The 18,965-nt window shown below is 47.2% G+C and overlaps 1 protein-coding gene across 7 annotated transcripts in view; it reads left to right on the plus strand.

Moving 5' to 3' along the window:
• Positions 1-18,048, plus strand: part of BBS4 (Bardet-Biedl syndrome 4) — a 44,511-nt gene extending 26,463 nt beyond the window's left edge. For 4 of the 7 annotated variants that reach the window (XM_074600074.1, XM_074600078.1, XM_074600079.1 and 1 more), the window contains 10 exons: positions 700-753; positions 2,588-2,715; positions 4,523-4,577; positions 6,083-6,151; positions 7,392-7,544; positions 7,670-7,841; positions 8,978-9,047; positions 12,584-12,725; positions 13,102-13,312; positions 14,991-18,046. In XM_074600074.1, coding sequence (XP_074456175.1) covers positions 700-753; positions 2,588-2,715; positions 4,523-4,577; positions 6,083-6,151; positions 7,392-7,544; positions 7,670-7,841; positions 8,978-9,047; positions 12,584-12,725; positions 13,102-13,312; positions 14,991-15,142 — 1,206 coding nt within the window. In that variant the 3' untranslated portion in view covers positions 15,143-18,046. Of the gene's footprint in view, positions 1-699; positions 754-2,587; positions 2,716-4,522; positions 4,578-6,082; positions 6,152-7,391; positions 7,545-7,669; positions 7,842-7,929; positions 8,302-8,977; positions 9,048-12,583; positions 12,726-13,101; positions 13,313-14,990 lie in introns of those variants that run through there. The other 3 variants (XM_074600081.1, XM_074600076.1, XM_074600080.1) reach the window with 3 other exon arrangements.
• The last annotated feature ends 917 nt before the right edge of the window (positions 18,049-18,965 follow it).

Here is an 18,965-nt window from a genome sequence, read left to right on the forward strand (position 1 = left end):
GCTGTCTGAACTGATGAAGCAGTGAAATGCTCACCAGAATAGAAATGAGGAACTAGTGGACCTTGCTTTTCAGCTCCCCAAAATGTGCCAGGGTGGGGAAGGTGGCAAGTAGCTTGTCTGTTAAAGTACTGGCGATGAATTAGAGGCATGATTCTTCCCCACAGCGTCACCAGAGTGGTTAGTATCCCTAAGGGATCTTTCTACTCTGGTGCAAAATTGTTTAAGATGCCAGAGGGATATCAGCCCTTCTGGTGCTCAACTTCTAGGAAAATTAGGAACATCGTCACATTTTGTTCAGCTGGGTGCAGCATTTTGCATACCCTAATGACCGTACAGCTAGATTGAGAGCCACCCAGAAGCCAACTTACCTAGCTTCAGAGATCTCCCTGGGAACTGAATCACATCTCAGGGAAGAAACCAGTCTTTGCTCCTTCTTCTCCAAAGAGACCATTGCCATTGCTGCATTTCTATCTCGGTGGCCTCTAGTCTTTTGTGTACAATCACACTTAAACTCTGCAGGTTCCAGATGCAACTTGAATGTATAGGTTTACTTGATGTACAAAGCCAGAAGGGTGTGGGCAGGCACAGGGGTCTCCCCGTCCAGCTCAGCGATGACTGTTAGCACTGGCAGATTGTGTAGCACGTGTCTCAGACCTCATGCTGATTTGGTTTTGGGGGTTTTGTTGTGTTTTTTTACAGGAGATCAGCCACAACCTGGGTGTGTGCTACATGTACCTGAAACACTTCAACAAGGTAATGCAAATACTCCTCTTATCTGCCTGACAAACGGGAAGCAGAATTCCCAGAAATTTCACTCTCGCTGGTATTTTGAAGTGGGTCATTTGCAGTGATAGGCATTAAGGAAGGTTTTTAGCTTCAGCGTTTGTTTCTGGGAGCAGAAGTTTGTGAGTTGCCTCTGTTCCCATTTGCATGTTGAATTACTTTGAGTCGGCCGCAAGATTGCGAAGTTGGATCAGAGTGACGCTGAGGTGAGCCTTGTTGCTGGCCAGGAGGCTCTTTCTGAACTAGGATTTTTCAGAGAGCATTTCTGGTTTTAAAGGGAATGTTTGAGAAACCTCAAAGAGCCACCGCAAACTAGACAGAAAGCCAGCTGTGCCCCAACAAGAGCTGCTTCTCTTTCCGAGCCTTTTAAAACTAGAACCATAAACACTGCTGGTTTTGTGAGGAGCAGTTATCCGTACAGCGTGCCAGTTCCGTCTTCTTGAAGAAAGAGAAGCGTGATGGTGAAGACCCAAACCGTTTCCCCAGCATACAGCTCAGACTGCTGCACCTCATGCAGAGAGTTTCTGAAGGAAAACTTGCCTTCCCTTCGGTCTGGCAGGATTCAGCGAGAAGAGTTACAGGGTTGGTTTGCTGGAGGTGCAACAGGCACCTTTTTTCCTCCATGGAAAAGATTTATTTGCTCCTGTGTCTGAAGCTCCACCAAGCCTGGAGCAAAAGTCACAAAAGAGCATAGCTGCAGCGTGGGGAGCACTAACTTCATTAGCTTTGTAGCTAATAAAGAACTTCTTGGAGGCCTGAAATGGAGTTTTGTTCCCAGGTCTGAGCCCGCCATATCCAGCTCTTCACTTAACTCTGCCCCAGGTGCTCGTGGTGAGCACCAAGCTGTCTCTGATCCTCTGGGGTCACTTTGTAAAGGAAAAAACAGCATTTTTAGAAAACTCCTCACTTTGGCCCAACCGCTCCCTGCTGCTCTTTCTGGTGGGGTGCTGTGGTCCTTGCAGCAAACCCCTGCTGCGTTCCTTGATCGAGGCATGGCTGTAAAGCAAGAACTCTGGAGTTCATACTTGGGCTTTGTTGTCTGCAGTAACGCCTTCCAAACTGGAACCTGCTGACTTCTCAGCTTCTCCGTAAGTCTGAGATGTACCGGTCACCCTGGGCAGCAATACTTCCATGAGGATGTCTGAAATATAACGAAGCCCTTGGGGATGGCTGTCTCTTCCTTCAGTAGTTGCCGGTAATAGATATCTCGTATTGCAAAATTCCATTACTGCGTCAGCATTTGTCTTTCTAATATATCTTGTGTTCAGAGACAGCGAACATACTTTTCTGTCGTGCTGGCTGGGCCTGAGGAAGTAAAAGGAAGACATGCTTCCAGGTGTCTCCTGTTGGAGGGGATTGGTGTGTGCCTGACAAGAGCTGATTCACTCCTCTTGTTTACTTGGCAATCCGTGCTCTTTGCTGGAATAAGCATTTTAGCAAAGAATAAACTGTAATGTACCTGTTAACCTGACAAATCCGGAGATTCCCTCAAACCAAACAAATTCAAATTCAGGAACAGGCCCGTGCTTCTCTCCTCCTTGGGAGGTCATTGCCTCTTCTCTTGGCTTGAAGCACGCCACGTTGCCTTTTTCTGTCCCTAAAAGCACATGGGTCCTGATGCAGAACTCGTTTCAACAATTAGCTGGGCTGGGTTTTGCTAGCAGGGTTCTCCGAGCTCAGGGGGTGTTAGCTGTTCCCTTTCGCTAGCAGCTGGGATTGCTCTTGGGCTATTGCTTCACTGAGGACTCTGTAATCACTTTTTTTTTTTTTTTTTTTTTTTTATTCTCTGTTGTTGTGTGTTTAGGCACGAGACCAGCTCAACAATGCCCTGGAGCTCAACAGACATGATCTGACTTACATGATGCTGGGGAAAATTCACCTATTGGAGGGGGAGACAGATAAAGCCATTGAAGTCTATAAGAAAGCCGTAGAGTAAGAATATATCCCTTTTTCTATCTGCCCACGTCCCATCCTGTGCCAGGAGAAATTTGATTGGTGTCCCAGATCTGAATTGAGGACATGATTAAAAAGCTAATGGTAATTATAGTGTCTCTGTGCAAAGCTGGCACTTTCAAGCTCTTCAGCTGTCTCGGCTCTCAGCTGTAGTCCTCCTCCTGCTGACAATGTGTCAGGGAAGAAGGTAGCTGTTTGAAGGTCTGCCAAAAAAAAGTGGAAAAACAAATGGACAGAGATGCCTGGGAGCAAACCCATCCAAAACTGACTTCATCAATCCCAAATGTTTATCTACCAAAAAAGATCTAACCCCGGGTGTCTCTCTAACCCTGATCGTCTGTCAAAAATCAGTTGCTGGATTTCACATGCTGTTTTCGCTTGGAGTGATTTATGTTTGAGAGCCTGCGAGTAGGCAGGCTAGAGATGGGTTGGTTCACAGTGAGTCTCTCCCACCCCGTCACTGTTTCTCAGTACCCATCTATCTTGTCTTAGGGCATTCCCAAGCATCTGATTTACTAATGCTTTTAAACAGAGTTTTGTAATGGAGGCAAACACTAAAGAAAAGCAGGAGCATGCCGCAAGCCAGTGCAGGGTCTACATTTTGTACCAGGTCTTTTCACATGCTGTTTCCTTGCACATCTGCTTTGGACTGCTGTCTGACAGTCTATTGGGTTGGGTAAACTTTTGGACTAATCTAGAATGTTTATTACATAAATAATCCTTGCTAAGCGTCTTACCAGGTTTATATTTCTTATCTTGGTGCCCCCTTGCCCTCCCTTCTTCCTCACTTCTGTTTTTTTTCTTTTTTGTTGTTTTTGTTCTCATCTGCCTATTACATTTTGCCTGCTGTTACCAGCTCCAGGATAGCCTGTTGTTGCTCTGTGTTTATATACCATCAGGTGGTTTTGTTCTGGTTGAGGTGTAAAGGTGCCACTGTGAGGTGCATTTTAGATTTCTTAAGTCTCAATAGCAAGGAATTGAAAACTTACTGCTGTTAAGGTGAGTGAGGCCACAAATACAGTGTGTCCACTTTTTCTTTTTGGTTGTTGCTTTCATCCTATTTATGTCTTCAAAAGCTGCTGGGAAAGGCGTTGCTTTTAAAAGGATTCACAACGTTGCTGTGTGAACCTCATACTGGCAATGAAGGATTGGGAGTTGCGTAAAGCACTTGGAAGCTCTTGGGACATACTTTTTCAAGCTTTTTTTGTGCTGAATGAAGTGATGTGTATGGCCAGGGACACATTAGCAGGTAGTGCCTCTCTGAGCACTCCAGGCTGTGGGCTGCAGCATAGCACAGAGCCGCGGCGAGCACTCCACAGCTGGTCTGTGAAACCAGGTTTGTAATCTTTTTGTAGGGTGAATTAAAAATCTGACAGTGAGTGTGCGTAGGATCCATCAGAAATGCAGAGGATTGCCTGTCCTACATGGCCCAAGAGGGCGGTTTGTGGGAGAGGATGGAAAAATCCCATTTCGTATTTCCAGGTTGCTGATGCATACTCTCTTTGAAGCTTAGAAGAACCACGTTATCTTATTATGCATCCAGATCTATTTTACAGAGCTGTGTTGACTTCTCATTTATATCTAGAAGACATTTTGAAAGCTTAGGTGTAATATTGTTCAAAGGAGGTCCCCATGATGGCAATTGTTCTGATATTTGTGTTTAATAACAACAGCTAATTTCCTGGAGTGATACTAGTATAATGTAGCATCATAATTCCATGTTCTGTTTTTACCCTGTTCTAGAAGGGCTGATAAGCAACGCAGCTCTCTGGCTTTTGTATTACAGGTTTTCTCCAGAAAACACAGACCTCCTTACAACACTGGGGTTACTTTACTTGCAGGTACTGAAGACTGTTCGCTATTACGTGAACTTAATTATTTCCAAAATAACCAAGGGCATTTTATTGAGTTAATCTCTATCCACCTTCCTATGACTTGCACACGTTTTCTCTAAAGACTGCATTTAACATGACAGAGCTTGCTTTTTGCTATCTTCTTTTTTCCTTTTGCTGCTAAAAGCAAGTTGATTCCCTGGACCTGAGCCAGACCAGGAATTCTGTTTGGCAACCGCCCTAATTCTGTTATAAATCCTCCAAGTATAACAAAACACGACTAGTCATTACCTTGCTTCTGGAGCAAGAGTCTAGCAAGTTATTCGCCTACAAAAGCAGCCATGAAATTGTTAGCGTTAATGCACCGTAGAAGAAAACCGGAATCGATTTAAATAACAAAGGCATGCTTATCACTTGGGTCTGTGAAATGTATGGGAAGGACGGTCTGATTATTCCAAAAGTAAGCTTCCAAAAGAGTGAACAAGCAAAGAAGAATAGGCAGTATTGCCTGAAAGGACTGATGGGCTGGAAAACTCGCACCAAGAGCTGATTTGGAAAGACCCTTAAGCATTTCCCTAATATAGGGAAATATAGGGAATAAAATGTAGGTCTTGAAAAACACTGCCTTGCTCCAGAGGTAGGGAAATCCAGTAGGAGCCTTGGATGTCTTAAGTGGGTATGTATAGATTTAGAAGGGAATACGACATGGGAAGGGGTATCTGTAAGACAGAAGTAGTGTGAGTATTCACCCTGTAAATTAACCTCCCAGGTCTCTGGTCTGTGATTTGTTCGCTCTTTGTCGTGTCTCTCTGGGTACGTGCCCACCTTCAGGAGTTTCAAAGATGCTTCTACAGCTTTCCCACTTGCTGTTAATTACAGAAGGTGCTGGACTGTGATGCATCAGTGTAAACGTCGAATTGACAGATGGGCTTCTTACCCATTTTTGTGACCAAAAAGGACACCAGTATCCAGAATTTTATCCTGTTTGGACTGGTACAATTCTGGCATAACTCAATTGAAAACAATAGGATTTAAGGGATTCTAAGCAGCTGTGTGCTTATATCTGGACACAGTTGTGCCCACTAACACTTGCAGTCTGTTAGAAGACAAGGGGAGACTTTTCCTCATGAACAGAATGCCTTGGGGAGTGAGAAAGTTGTGGTGAGGGAATTGAGGATGTGCAGAGTAGCCGTTTATAGTCTCTTTTCTGAAAGAGGGAAAGAAGCAGAGAAGTATCAACCCAAAGCTCGCTCCTGTATAGAAGAGTCAGAGCACAAAATATATGGAAAACTTTACTTTGGTCAGAACAGTGAATCCAGCCCAGCAAAATAAATTTTTAGAATCTGTTTTGTAAATTATCAAACAAGAACATGTGTGTGTAGTGGGAGTACTGTAAAATTCACTTTTCTGAATATTTAATTGAACCAGAAATTCTAGTGCCCCAAAAGTATGCACTCTTCTTCTTAACCCCCCTTATTCCCAAATTTCTGATGCTTATTTACTTCTTTTCCCAGCTTGGGGATTACCAGAAGGCTTTTGAACACCTTGGAAACGCTCTCACTTATGACCCAGGCAACTACAAGGTATCATGAGGAGTGGAAACAAACCAGCTGAATAATGATGAGACACCTCTTAAAGCTAATTCCAGGATGAGAGCTTTGCCAGGGTCTTAGCCTGGAGAGGCTGGAAAGGATCATGCCCAGAAAGCTTTCTCCAAAATACATTTCTGGGACCTTTCCCTGGGTAGGGAGTTGGATGTGTGTGGAGGTAGGGAAAGGGGAGGGGACAGGATATGGGATGTTAAATTGATCCCTTTGGTTTTTAATCTGAAGTCGCAAACAAATTAAAAAACATAGTATTTACTTTGCAAGGAAGATGTTCTAGACATTGTTTCAAAAACCCCAAGAGATCTTCCTGGGACCCTGTGACTCCTAGATAGGGAGCACAGATGCAGGTGATATTCCGTTGTATTATTTTTCTGTCTGCTAATAACTCTGTGCTGTATACACTTCCTGCATAGAAATGTGACTTTTCCTTGGCTCTGGTCTGGAAGGCCGAGCTTGGCATCTGGGGTTCATTCCTGACTGTGAAACTGCTTCCCTTTTTAGCCATGTTACCTCATTTCTCTCTGCCTCTTCTTCCTTCTGGACGATGTTAACGATGGAGAGTATTGAAATGTGGCGTTGACGAACAATACATGAATGCAAGCTGAATGTTGTTGTGAAAACACTTTTACACTTACAAATTTTACTTGTCACTGTGAAATATTATAAGGGACTTAACTAGTGTGGTCTAAATATAGCGTGTTGCGAGCACTTGCTTTTTTTCCCCATGCATATTTCCATTAATTTGCATATCAGGCAGTGGATGTGAAGTAGGCTAGCTTTGCTGCGTACGTCTTGCTTGTGTATGTTTTACTCTCCAGTTGACTTGCACCAGAACTATTCCTATCTGTCCTTGCTGGTGAAAAGAAACTGTCAGTGCCTAGATCTTCTCAGAGACTCAGACACTAGGAGATACTACTGTTGCCCCAAAACATACTCTAAACACTTGTCAGGTTGCAATATTTCCAAGACAGTTATGATGGAGATGGCTCAGGAAGAAACAGGCTCTTCTTTACCCTGTCTTCTGCTGTGTGTTGGGAGATTCCAGAGTCCCCGTCTGCTCCCCACTGCTGGTCTTGGCAGCCCCAAAAGAAAACACCTGAAAAAGTTAAACGGTTGCTCTTGAGATGGCTTTCAGTTTATTAATTTTGTCCTGTTGTCTTCTTGCTATGTTTGGGGAAATGCAGTTCCTCAGCTGGTCCCTCATCTTCTCTCACAGGCTACCTTGGCGGCTGGCAGCATGATGCAGGCTCATGGAGATTTTGATGTTGCCCTCTCCAAATACAGGGTGGTAGCCAGCACTGTGCCTGAAAGCCCCCCGCTGTGGAACAACATCGGGATGTGCTTCTTCGGGAAGAAGAAATATGTAGCAGTAAGTATCTGGTTTCCTTTTCATCTGTAGCTAACTTCATGCAGGAACAAGATTCCTCTTGTGTCAGAGACAGGAGGTCTGTCCTGGGTGGGCTGCATTACAGCACGCTTATTCCTTTTTTGAAGGCTATCAGCTGTCTGAAGCGGGCAAACTACTTGGCTCCCTTTGATTGGAAGATCTTGTACAATTTGGGGTTAGTCCACCTCACGATGCAGCAGTACGCCTCTGCTTTCCACTTCCTCAGTGCTGCCATCAACTTCCAGCCCAAGATGGGAGAGCTGTACATGCTCCTGGCAGGTATGCAATGCTCTGATATCCAGCCCCAGGGGATAGCCAGCTGAGGGGATGCAACGTTATAGAGGCAGAAAGTTTGGGCTGAAATAAGTTTGTGGCCAGCAGATCCAGAGAAGTGGTTCTCCCCCTCTACTCTGCTCTGGTGAGACCCCACCTGGAGTGCTGTGTCCAGCTCTGGAGCCCTCGGCACAAGAAGGACATGGACCTGTTGGAGCGGGGCCAGAGGAGGCCACGAAGATGATCCGAGGGCTGGAGCCCCTCTGCTGTGAGGACAGGCTGAGAGAGTTGAGGTTGTTCAGCCTGGAGAAGAGAAGGCTCCGGGGAGACCTTAGAGCCCCTTCCAGTACCTGAAGGGGGCCTACAGGAAAGCTGGGGAGGGGCTGTTTGCAAGGGCACGTAGCGATAGGACGAGGGGCAATGGTTTAAACTAGAGCAGGGCAGGTTTAGATTAGACATTAGGGAGAAGTTCTTTCCAATGAGGGTGGTGAGACACTGGCCCAGGTTGCCCAGAGAGGTGGTGGAGGCCCCATCCCTGGAGACGTTCAAGGCCAGGCTGGATGAGGCTCTGAGCAACCTGATGTAGTTGAAGCTGTCCCTGCTGACTGCAGGGGGGTGGGACTAGATGGCCTTTAGAGGTCCCTTCCAACCCAACACATTCTGTGATTCTATGATTCTAAGTAAACAAATATTGGATAAAGACTATACTAAGAAGCTGTTCCCCAGTAGATCACTGACAAGTATAACATCTGAATAGCCTGTTCTGTCTCTGTGGTAAAGAGGAAGGTTTAATTAAAATCAACAGTTGGACTAGATGATCTCAAAGGTCCCTTCTAACCTAGGGAACTCTATGATTCTGTTGCAGTCAGATTCAAATTAAACATTAGAAAAGGTTTTGTACATGTAAGAGTTTGGGTTTGGGTTGCCTAAGGAGTGGTTGTGGATTTCCAGCACCGGACACTTTTGGGATCAAGCAAGACAAATATTTGTCAGGATTGACATTAGTAGGGTTAATCCTGGCAGCAGGCTGGACAACCACGTGAGCACTGACTTATTTTATGATGTAACGACACTCAGAATTGTCCTAAAAATGAAGTCCCTTGTGAAACATCAGCTTGCGTGTGTACATTTTGCTTTGGCAGTTGCTCTGACAAACCTAGAAGACATTGAGAATGCGAAACGTTCCTATGAGCAAGCCGTGGCGCTGGACAAGTAAGTCTCCATCATGGCTGGCAGTGTGATGGCGTTGCTTTGCCCCCCTCCCTCCCTCCCTGGTTTCCTTTGCATGCTTTGTCTGCTTTGACCCTAAATGGTTTGCAAGAGTGAAACATTTTTATTTCTGCAGCTGTGCAAGTCATTGTTTGAAAACCACCCCTTTTTTTTTTTTTTTTTTTTTAAATTCAGGTCAGCTCTGACAAATGAAAGGGAAATTTTGTTTCAGACCAACCCAAAGCAGGTTTTTATTTTGCTGTTTAGTCAGTGAGTCAGTGGTGATGATTTTGGATCCCAGTGAAGATTTCTACACAGGGAAGCAGATTCAGTAGAAGAAAACCAGTCATCCCAGAGTGTTTGTAACCCAAAGTTTGAGCACTCTGCAGGGCAGTGAGAGGCAGTGAGGGATAAAATCTGTGCTGATTTGGGCAGAGGGAAGATTTTAGCTGGGAGAATGCGGGCAAGAAGTTAGTGTAGAGCATATAAAAGGACAGCAGTGTAGCCCTTTTCCCTCCATTTTGTTAACAATGTCAGCGTTTGCAATCTAGCTCTTAAAATCTAAGCAATTGGTTTCAGAACTGTTAAAACGAACCTTTCAGTTCGTTTCAGTCAGCAAAACAAATTGGTCTCAAATTTATGAATAGCTTTGGCTCCCTGGGTCTGCTTTTCTTTCCCTTTCTTTTTTTTTTGCTTTTCAGCTTTTAACTGGTAGGTGATTAGGCAGTGATTCTTCTCCCGGATTTACTGGGAATCTTTGCAGCAGCCAGCACAGTACTGCTGAGCCCCGCGCTCTGTGCACTGGCGACAGACCTCTGCCAGCAACACTCTCTCCAGCCACAGTGGCTACCACAAGGTGGCACGAGAAGATGCTGGTCCTCTCTAACCTAGGCTTAATTTTTGGAATTCTGGAAGTTCCTAAACCCATAATAAAGGGCAGCAGACATCAAAAAATAGTGGTTGACACCATAGTGCAGTTGTCTCTGCGAAGAGGTGCTGGAATGCTCTCAGGTGTTTACTGGGAGTTCTGTGGCTTGCACACAGGCAGCGAGTTAGCCCTGCACAGCCAGCACACGTCTGGCACTGAACCTCTTCACAGAATTACAAAACAGGTTTAAATATGACTTTTCCATCTGTTTCAAACATCAGTGGGTCTGTGTAACCTCCTCAGAGGAACCGAACTTGTGCAAACTATGGTCAAAGGTTTTATAAATGTCTTGCTGCGCCAGAGCGTTTTGCAATGATGCCTTGGTCGTTCGTTTCAACAGCTCTACGTCCCGTCGGCTCCTTTGCCTGGCTTTTCCTGACCAGCTTCCCACGCCTGGCAAGGCAGGCCAGGACCTTCAAGATTGCTCCGACTGCTTAGTCATGAATTTGCGTGCTTTGATCCAAGAGAAGGAATAGAAATTTAGCTCTACAACTTCGCCTGAATATTTGGCACCGCTCTGATGCTCCAGCTATATAGTCTTCCTGGGAAAAATAAACCCTCATCAAAGCAGAAATGGATGCAAACTGCCAGGGACTGCAGGGAGGAACATCCAGACTTGTTCAGCTGACGTGCCGTATATTTTAGTTGGTTATTGTGTGGCTGGATCCGTGTCCCCACGGGCTTTCGTTGCTGGCATATTATGAGCTGTTTGGCTGGGATGAAGATGGCTGGGTTTGTTTCCATTGCCGTAAATACTTTTATAGCAGTGCTGTGACATTTGGCCCAGGTGCCCTGCTGGGGTCTGGAATGGAAAGCATCTTGGAAAAAGTCTTTAAAAAAAGTGTTTCTTCTTAGTACTGGTCCTAACCCATAGCTCTCCTTTCTTTCTGCGGTTATTTAGCTATTGATTTTTCTGACTGTCATATTGCTTCTCAGCTCTTGAAGGCGAATTAGCTTGATAAGGTTCAATTAGTTTTAAACCTGGCTGTTCCCAGATCTGTCTGATCTCGGTTTTCAGCGTTGTATTGTGTGGGCTTGGTTTTTTGTATTTTCTTTTTTGGCTTCCCGCACACATCCCCCCCCACCTCCCGAAGAGATGGGGTTTTGATGTTTATTTTTTCATGCAATTGTTCCTTTGCTTTGGGAAAGACAGTGAGGAGGGTATTTTTTTGTGGCAGGATCAGTGTTGCAGTTCCTCAGTTAAAGGAAAACCAATGGTTATAAATGCTTTCAGATTTCTTCCAATAGTCTTTCTTGCAGCACTGTCATATAACTTACCCAGGATGGATAGTCATGGCCCGCGGATGACACTCCCTATCTATTGAGCAGTGTCAGCAGCAGCCTTCCCTTCTGCGCTGTTCCCAAAGGATGCTGCTCTCTCTGTCTCAGCCCCGGGCACGGTGCTGGAGCCCTTGGCTGGCTCCAGTTATCCCTGCCAGACTCCAGGAGAGGGCACCAGTCCCTTGCTCTCATTTATGGAGGGAGCTGTACAAAGCCGCTCATGCTGACCTGTGCACAGTGACACATGTGTGCAGCTCCGGTCAGACAGGGCTCTTCCATGCATCCCTCGACAGCACGTCCCCTGCTCCGGCCAAGTGCCACCTCTACTTGGCCAGGTCTCATCCCGCAGCCTGCATGAGCTGAGTGCATGCAGGAGCTCCCGCGCTGGGGCCGGTGGCCCTCGTGCATTTCGTTTCTTTGTCAGGTAATAACCTTACTTTCAAGAAAATAAGGGTGAAATTCAGACTGCGAAGGAATGGTCAGAGCAGTATGTTGAGTGTGGCTTGTCGGGCAATTAAGGAAGGATGAGGTCCGAGAGCTTCACGGGAGTCAGCTCACTCTGTCCCTCCGGTTTAGTTTGCTCACGCTGCTGGCTATGCCAGATGAAAAGTGGCTGTTCAGGCTTAATGTATCCTAGTGAAGAAAATGGATACTGTGGAAAATGAGAATATATGGAGCAATTCTGCCTTTTTGAAATCTTCATATGCTGTTCTGCATCGGGAAGGGAGGCAGGACTGCAGGGTGACAGTGTTACCTGCGGTGCTGGGCTTCTCTTCGAGCCCGTCGTTAATGGCTGTCACCTGCTGTTCCTCTGTAACAGTCCATGGAATTATGTACGCTTGTACTGGGTGAATGAGAGACGAGGTGAGGAAAATGAAATGCAAACAGCGTGTGCTGTAGCACGTTGGGTTGTAAAATACAATCAATAAGTGTGAGTCTGTTCCACTGCCCTGTCCCACGACAAGCTGCTTTCCTGCAAACTGGGCCTGAGATCCGTCAGAGCAGAGACCAGCTGTCACAGGATGATGAAAGCCCCTGTCACTGCTCTTCCTGCCCCAGCAGCCGGGGGCTGGGAGACCGGGCACTTAGTAAAGATAGTCCTGAGATGGTCCCCAAGGGCAAAGAATCGGCTGTCGCAGGGGGTAAGGCAATTGGCAGAGTTGTTCATGTTCTCATTGATACTGAGATACTTTGCTGAGCTCAGGTCCTGGCTCTCAACAAGCGCACGGGACTCTATCGTGGTCCAAAAGGCCACTGGCTGTGCAGCCCTTCATCTGATTTTGGGTCTGTTCCCACAGTGAACACGATGCACCTTCTGCGTTTTCTGCAGGTGCAACCCCCTCGTCAACCTGAACTATGCTGTCCTGCTGTACAACCAGGGCGACAAGAAGGGAGCCCTCTGCCAGTACCAGGAGATGGAGAAGAAGGTCAATGCAGCGAAGGAGAGCAGCGCTCCTGACTTTGACCCTGAGGTATGTGCCTAACAGTTGTCAGTGGGAACTAAGTAGCCATGCTCCAACTGGCAACAAACAAGGAGGAAATTTGACTTTGGAGTCCAATTATTAGGAAGAAATTCTGCTTATGAGCTTTTCCGAGCAGAGCAGTCGCCTGCTGAGAGCTGCTTGCTTCATTTCTGCTCTTTGAAGCCCAGTTCTTCAATCAATACACAGCAAGACAAGATTCCCTCTTAATTAAGGGAATGAATTAGCAGAGATGTTTCCCTCGAGCACCGAGGCAGTAGCTAGCTCTGCACAGCGCTCATTTTTATTTTTTTGCGATGTTGTTGACTTTATTGTTGTCTGAAGTGTTCCTGTTTACAAGGATCTCCTCTTTTTGTTGCTCGAGAAGATGGTGGAGGTTGCCCAGAAGATGGGAGCTGCCCTGCAGGTCGGGGAGAGCCTGGTCTGGACTAAGCCTTCCAAAGAGTCCAAATCCAAGCAGCGAGCTGCTCCATCGGGGAAATCCTCCAGCGCTCAGCAGCCTTTGGGCTCTAACCAGGCCCTGGGTCAAGCCATGTCCTCAGCTGCGGGGTACGGGAAAACCATGCAGCTTCCCCCAGGTACTTCTCTTCTCCTTCTCCGTAAAATAGGGCTGTGGGAGGGGAGATGGGGAGAGATCTCTGACTACAGTTACGGCACGTGTTTCAGAAGGTATCGACTTGCTTACCCAGTAGTGATGTCAATATTTGGAAGTAGCTTTCCCAGTTTTCTGTGCTAAGGAAGGGTGGCAGGGAGACGCTCTCTGTGGTGCGTTATACTGTTATCCAGCTTTTGCAGGGGTGTGGAAAGTCAGTAAAGGTTCCATTTCTATCTGAGCCATGATTGGCGAGACTCCATTAGCCTGGAATTGAGCTCCTGCTCCGGGAGGGACCCAGAAGTTGCTCATAGAATGGTTTGGGTTAGAAAGAACCTTAAAGATCATCTAGTTCCAACCCCCTGCCCTGGGCAGGGACGCCACCCACCGCACCACGTTGCTCCAAGCCCCGTCCAACCTGGCCTCGAACACCTCCAGGGATGGGGCAGCCACAGCTTCTCTGGGCAACCTGGGCCAGGGGCTCACCACCCTCGCAGACAAGAATTTCTTCCTCAGATCTCAGCTAAATCTCCCCTCTTCCAGTTTAAAACCGTTCTCCCACATCCTATGGCTCCCCTCCCTGATCCAGAGTCCCTCCCCAGCTTTCCTGTAGGCCCTTTAGGTACTCATGCAGAGGGAGATGGGCTGCTGGAGAGAAGGAAAAAGATGGACAATTTTCTGAAGTGCTTTATCATTTCTGTTACAAAAATAACTGCGACGGGGCTGCTTTGCAGCTGTCCAGCCAGGTCCCTCCCTCGCAGATGTTGCTGAATCACCTTTTAGCGCTGGCCATCAGGCTGAGGGTGGCTCAGGACATGGCATCAGCCTTGGAAGGCTTTGGCCAGTATTTGCATGTGCTGTGTCTTGCTGGAGCTGGGGAGGAGCCTCTGCTGAGCCGCCTGTCACAGCCTGACCTCCTCTCACCCCTTGGCTTCCGAGGAGGAATGCGCTGGAGATGCTGCTCAGGGTGGTGATTTTCTGTCACTCAAGTCTTGTTTCCTGTGGACTGAACCAAGCAAGAGGTGGTGCAACCCAGGCCTCTTTCTTTGGCCCCCTAAGGACCTGTTCCATTTCTCATGCGTGGAATAAACTTTCCATGCACGGAAGACTTAGTCAGGAAGGCTGAAAAATAAAACATACAGGAGTTTGGAAGGACTGAAGACCTGAAGGGCTTTATCCTCCCTGTCAGAGAAGGGAGCTAGTTTGTAACACCAGTTGTCAGCCTCAAACTAAGCATAGAAGCAACTTCAGCATGGAAGTATCCTGTTTTGATTTTCCTCTGTAAATCGCTTCTTTAACTGCCTGGAAACTCTCCCCAAGTTTGCTAAAACTGTGGGTTTGGCTCCAGTTTGAGTATGAACCAGCTTCAGTGGAACTATTTTCCCTTCCACAGCATGAGTGAATTGGTGAGTTTGTACTGACTTCTCACAGCGACCCAGCTGCTGACATCCCCTACCTGAGCTTCCCTTCAGCACAACTTTGGATACTGCAAGGCCTCTGGCTGCATAACTCGGGAGTTGAGTGCTATTGATAAGCTGACAGAAGAAATCTGGGAGTAATTAATAGCCGGGATTGTTCTGCACCTCCATGCTGCCTGGGAGGGCAAAAGGACTAGACTAAAGACATGTGGTCAAACCGTAACTGTAACTGTGTTCTCTTCCCAGGTGCTGGAGCATCAGCTCCACTGGCAAAGCCGCCCTCGCTGCCTCTGGAGCCAGAACCGGGCTCTGAAATGAGCCCTGAGGAGACCTCAGCACCAACAGGGGCCGAGGAACAGAGGAAAGAAAAGCGCAAGAGCCGTCAGGCAGCAGACTAGGATGGACTCTGGTCGGGACAGGCAGGTGCAGATCATCTCCAGCGCTGCCTGCTGACTTGTGGGGAAAGGGACCTGCCCTCTCCCCTGACCCGCAGTGGCTTCACCCCACTGTCAGTTAGTCTCAATGCAGCTGTTTTCTGTTAATGATTTTAGCACGTGGTCTCTGCCTTGTCCCAAGGAATCATTGCAGCGATCAGAAGAGGTTTTGTGTAGCTACTGTTAGTGTGGTCACAGCTTACTACAGGAGAGCTGAGGATGGAGGTCCATCTCTCCCCAGGGTTGGTAGTCTTCAGTGGTTGGGTGTGAGTCCTCCAGAAGGATGCTGGGGCATCCAGTGTGTTCAGAAGAGTAGTAGTGAGTGAGCATCCTGGATGCCAAAGAGGGTCAAACCTTCCAGTGGCAGAACGTGGAAGTGGCTGAGGAAGCCACCAAGGTCAGTGGTAACAGCCTGGGAGAGGGGGGAAGGTAGGCACCTCCCCAGGGCAAGCGCAGAGCTTGTGGCCCGGGACTAGCACGGCCTGGAGCCATGGGCTTGTCACTCCCCATTTCACAAGGGCGAGGCTTTGTAAAATGCTTTCTGAAGGCTGAAGGAGGGCAGCCGAGCCAGCTGGGAGCTGCTGCTCCCGGGGAGCTGCGTAGCGAAGGTGAGCTGGTTGGTCTGGAGGCGATGGCTCCGTGAACACACAGCCCTGGTGGAGGACGGGGCAGGGGGGCAAAAGCAGCCCTGCAGCACTGGCCACTGAGTTGGCTTCTTTAGGGCTGTTTGTTTACCTTCTGAACCCAGGATCACTTTGTATTTCTTGAGTCCAGCCTGTTTTTAAGTGTAAGCTTCTACATAGTAGCTGAGAAGGCTGCGAAGCTGGCCCGCAGCAAGGCAGGTGCTCAGAGACTGCCCATTCTGGATGCAGGCTGAGCTGCGGCAGCAAAAGTCTGCCAACGTCCTCATCATTTGCTGAGAAACAGGGTAAATGAGCCTCAGTGACGCTCCGTGCTCATGAGATCGGAGTTCCTCCTTGAGAATTTGTATTGCCCAGCATGGGGGGGGAAAGAGTGGTTTGCAGGGAAAAAAAGAACAAGCCTTTTCAGAAAAGATGATATGGTCAGCTTCAGTGCTAAATTTAAATTGTTTTAGGATGACAGCAGTCACGCTCTGAATAATTTAGTTGTGCCCTCCTTACAGCTGCATTTTGGGAGAAATCAGTTCTGCTAGCTGCAAGGCGGCAAAGCAGCCCGTCAGTGAGCAGAGCAAGGGATTTAATGCCCAGGTGATACTAGAGAAGCTTTGAAAACACTTCCATCCTTGAACAGCACAATCTCAGCCTTCCTTTTCCCTGCTACTGCCAGTTTGTTGCCTCTGGGATATATCCCGAGCTTGATACAGGCCCTCAAAACAACTGCTGTTGGGAACGAAAGGTGGGACCCTCATACTTGACATAAAGAACTGGTAACTGAGTTAAATATAGCTTTTTCTCATCCTCCCCTCTGTGTACCGAGAAGGACACAAAGCCAAGACTGCCGGGGAACTTGCCGTCTGAATGTTCCAAGCAGAATGTGTAGCACTTCCCCCACACAGCTGAAGCTTCAGGCTCAGTGTATTTGTCTTTTAGGCTCCCCAGCTTTTTAAAATTTATTTCCTGGTTTTAGTTCTGCACTGTTGCATTGTCTTGCTCCATAATTAACAAGTCCAGCAGAGCAAGGTTAGTCGTGGAAATTTCTCTGGAGCAAGGACAGAAGAGCAGCACGAGGGAGGCTCGGGATACGTTAACGTCCTTCAGTTGTGCTCTGTGGTTCGCTGCTGTTATCCGCAGTGACATTAATGCATCTTCAGAGCGTAACCAGGACCTGAAGTGCCACCCTGCTCCCTGGAGAACTCTAAAGGAGTAGGAACCCTTCGCTTTCTCCTCTGGTCTGATTGCCAAAACTGCCTGCTTATCTATCTCAAACGGGGCTTTTTTCCCCGCTGTCCGCCGCTGCCGGGTTTTCTGTGGGTAGAGCTTCAGGGCAGCACTCCTGTAGGGTCTCCCTTGAGCGAGGAGCTGAAGAAAACAGAGGATCGTTTGTGGAGCGCTGGCAAATTTCGACAAAGCAGACAAGAAGCAGTATAAATCAGGTACAGTGCAGCCATTTTATTCACATTTAACTTTGTACACTGCAGGTTAGTGCGGTGTGACAGAGTGCCTGTGAAGAAGAGGTCACAAGCACAGAGCAAGGGAAGGCAGGGTGGGGGAACTCTTCACCCCCAAAACTTTAGTTCAAGACAGTCTTTTCCGATAGCAATTGAGTGCTGTAAATCTTTTAGTCTTATCACAAAGGCAGTCAAGCCATGGAGGTGCCACTAGAAGGCCCAGTGAGCAGAGGAGGGTGGCTGCAGGTAGATGAGCACCAGCGTTGGTGCTGCGGGACAGTTCGCCCCATCTGCTCGTGACCCTTTGCTCTGATTTTACGAGCTGCTTTCCCCTGCCTTCCGCTCAGGGTGAAAAAGAAAAGTGAACTTAGACTGTGGCACTATCTTTGGCTCCGTCCAGTCGATGGGAACAGTCCTCGTCCCACCACTCTCCTCAGCTTACAGCCCACCAGAGACAAGGAACAACCAAAGATCTCTCTCCTCTCGCCCAGTCCCACCAGTGCAACCTGTGAACCCTGGCTCTTGGATGCTTTTCTAGGGGACATGTTACACGTTGGTACATAGGGTGTACTACACTGGGAGGTTCTGTAAAGATATTTAAAATAAATACATATTCGGGTGAAAAGCTTATGCTGCTGATGAACCAGTTCTCCTTCTGTGAAGAGAAGCAGTAGCACCTTGTTACTTCCTGGATTTGAACAGAGCAGAAGGGAGCTTCGTGTCTAAGAAGCATTTTTGAACATGTAATTACAGTTGGATAATAAATAGAACTGCAATTCCTTGTCTTGTCCCCTCTCTGTACTGTAATGATGGCATTTGCGTACAGAAAATTCAGAGTATCTTTATGGAGCACTTTTTTGGTGCTATGTAACGATGCGAATGAGGCCGGACTGGTCTTTCACTTGAAATTAAGCACGGGATTTTTCAGCAGGACCATACTAAAGTCATTTAGGGACTTTGGAAATCGCACCTTATGTTCCAAAACCTGTTCCTGGCATCAGCCATAATTCTGATCTTCTCTTTTTTCCCCCCATAATTGAAATTTTAAGATGGAAAAGAATAACGAGCTTCATTTCTAGGGAAGTAGAAACCATCTGCTTTAGGACTTTTTTTTTTCCCCTTTTTAGAAAAATTTATATCATTAACCAGGTTAAATGACGCAGCTTGACTTCCTCACAGGAAAGAAACTAGAAAACGGCAATACCTGAGCAGCGAGACCTTGTTTCAGCCAAGAGTGATGATCTGTCCATCCCGCACTGTGTATTCAGCCCAGACAATGCTGGTTTTGAGGTCCCTGAGACAACTGGATGCTGATTTGTGATAGGGGCAGTATCAGCGTGTCCTGGCCCTGCTCCTAAATGCCGTCTTGCCCAAACACTACTGAGGGGACCTTGGGTCCTACTTAACATCCTGTTCTTGCCCAAGGTGTTAAAAATTTAGACTTCCCCGTGGGAAGCGGGTTTCAGTTGGCAAAGCCTCTTCTCCAGGGACAGAGGAGCCTCAGCGCTGAATGAAGAAAACCGAATTTTACTAAAATAGTCAGCGCCACACATAAGCACACTACAAAAAAGCACGTATTAACAAGTCGTTCATCTGCCAAGACTCTTCTGTGTAATAGAAAACACAGTTCTGCTAGAAGGAAAGCTTCACCACCCTCTCAAACCAAACTGCACTAAAATCAGTGGTTTTTAATGAAAG

Source organism: Larus michahellis, chromosome 9 (assembly GCF_964199755.1).
Source record: "Larus michahellis chromosome 9, bLarMic1.1, whole genome shotgun sequence".
Classification (NCBI taxonomy): domain Eukaryota; kingdom Metazoa; phylum Chordata; class Aves; order Charadriiformes; family Laridae; genus Larus; species Larus michahellis.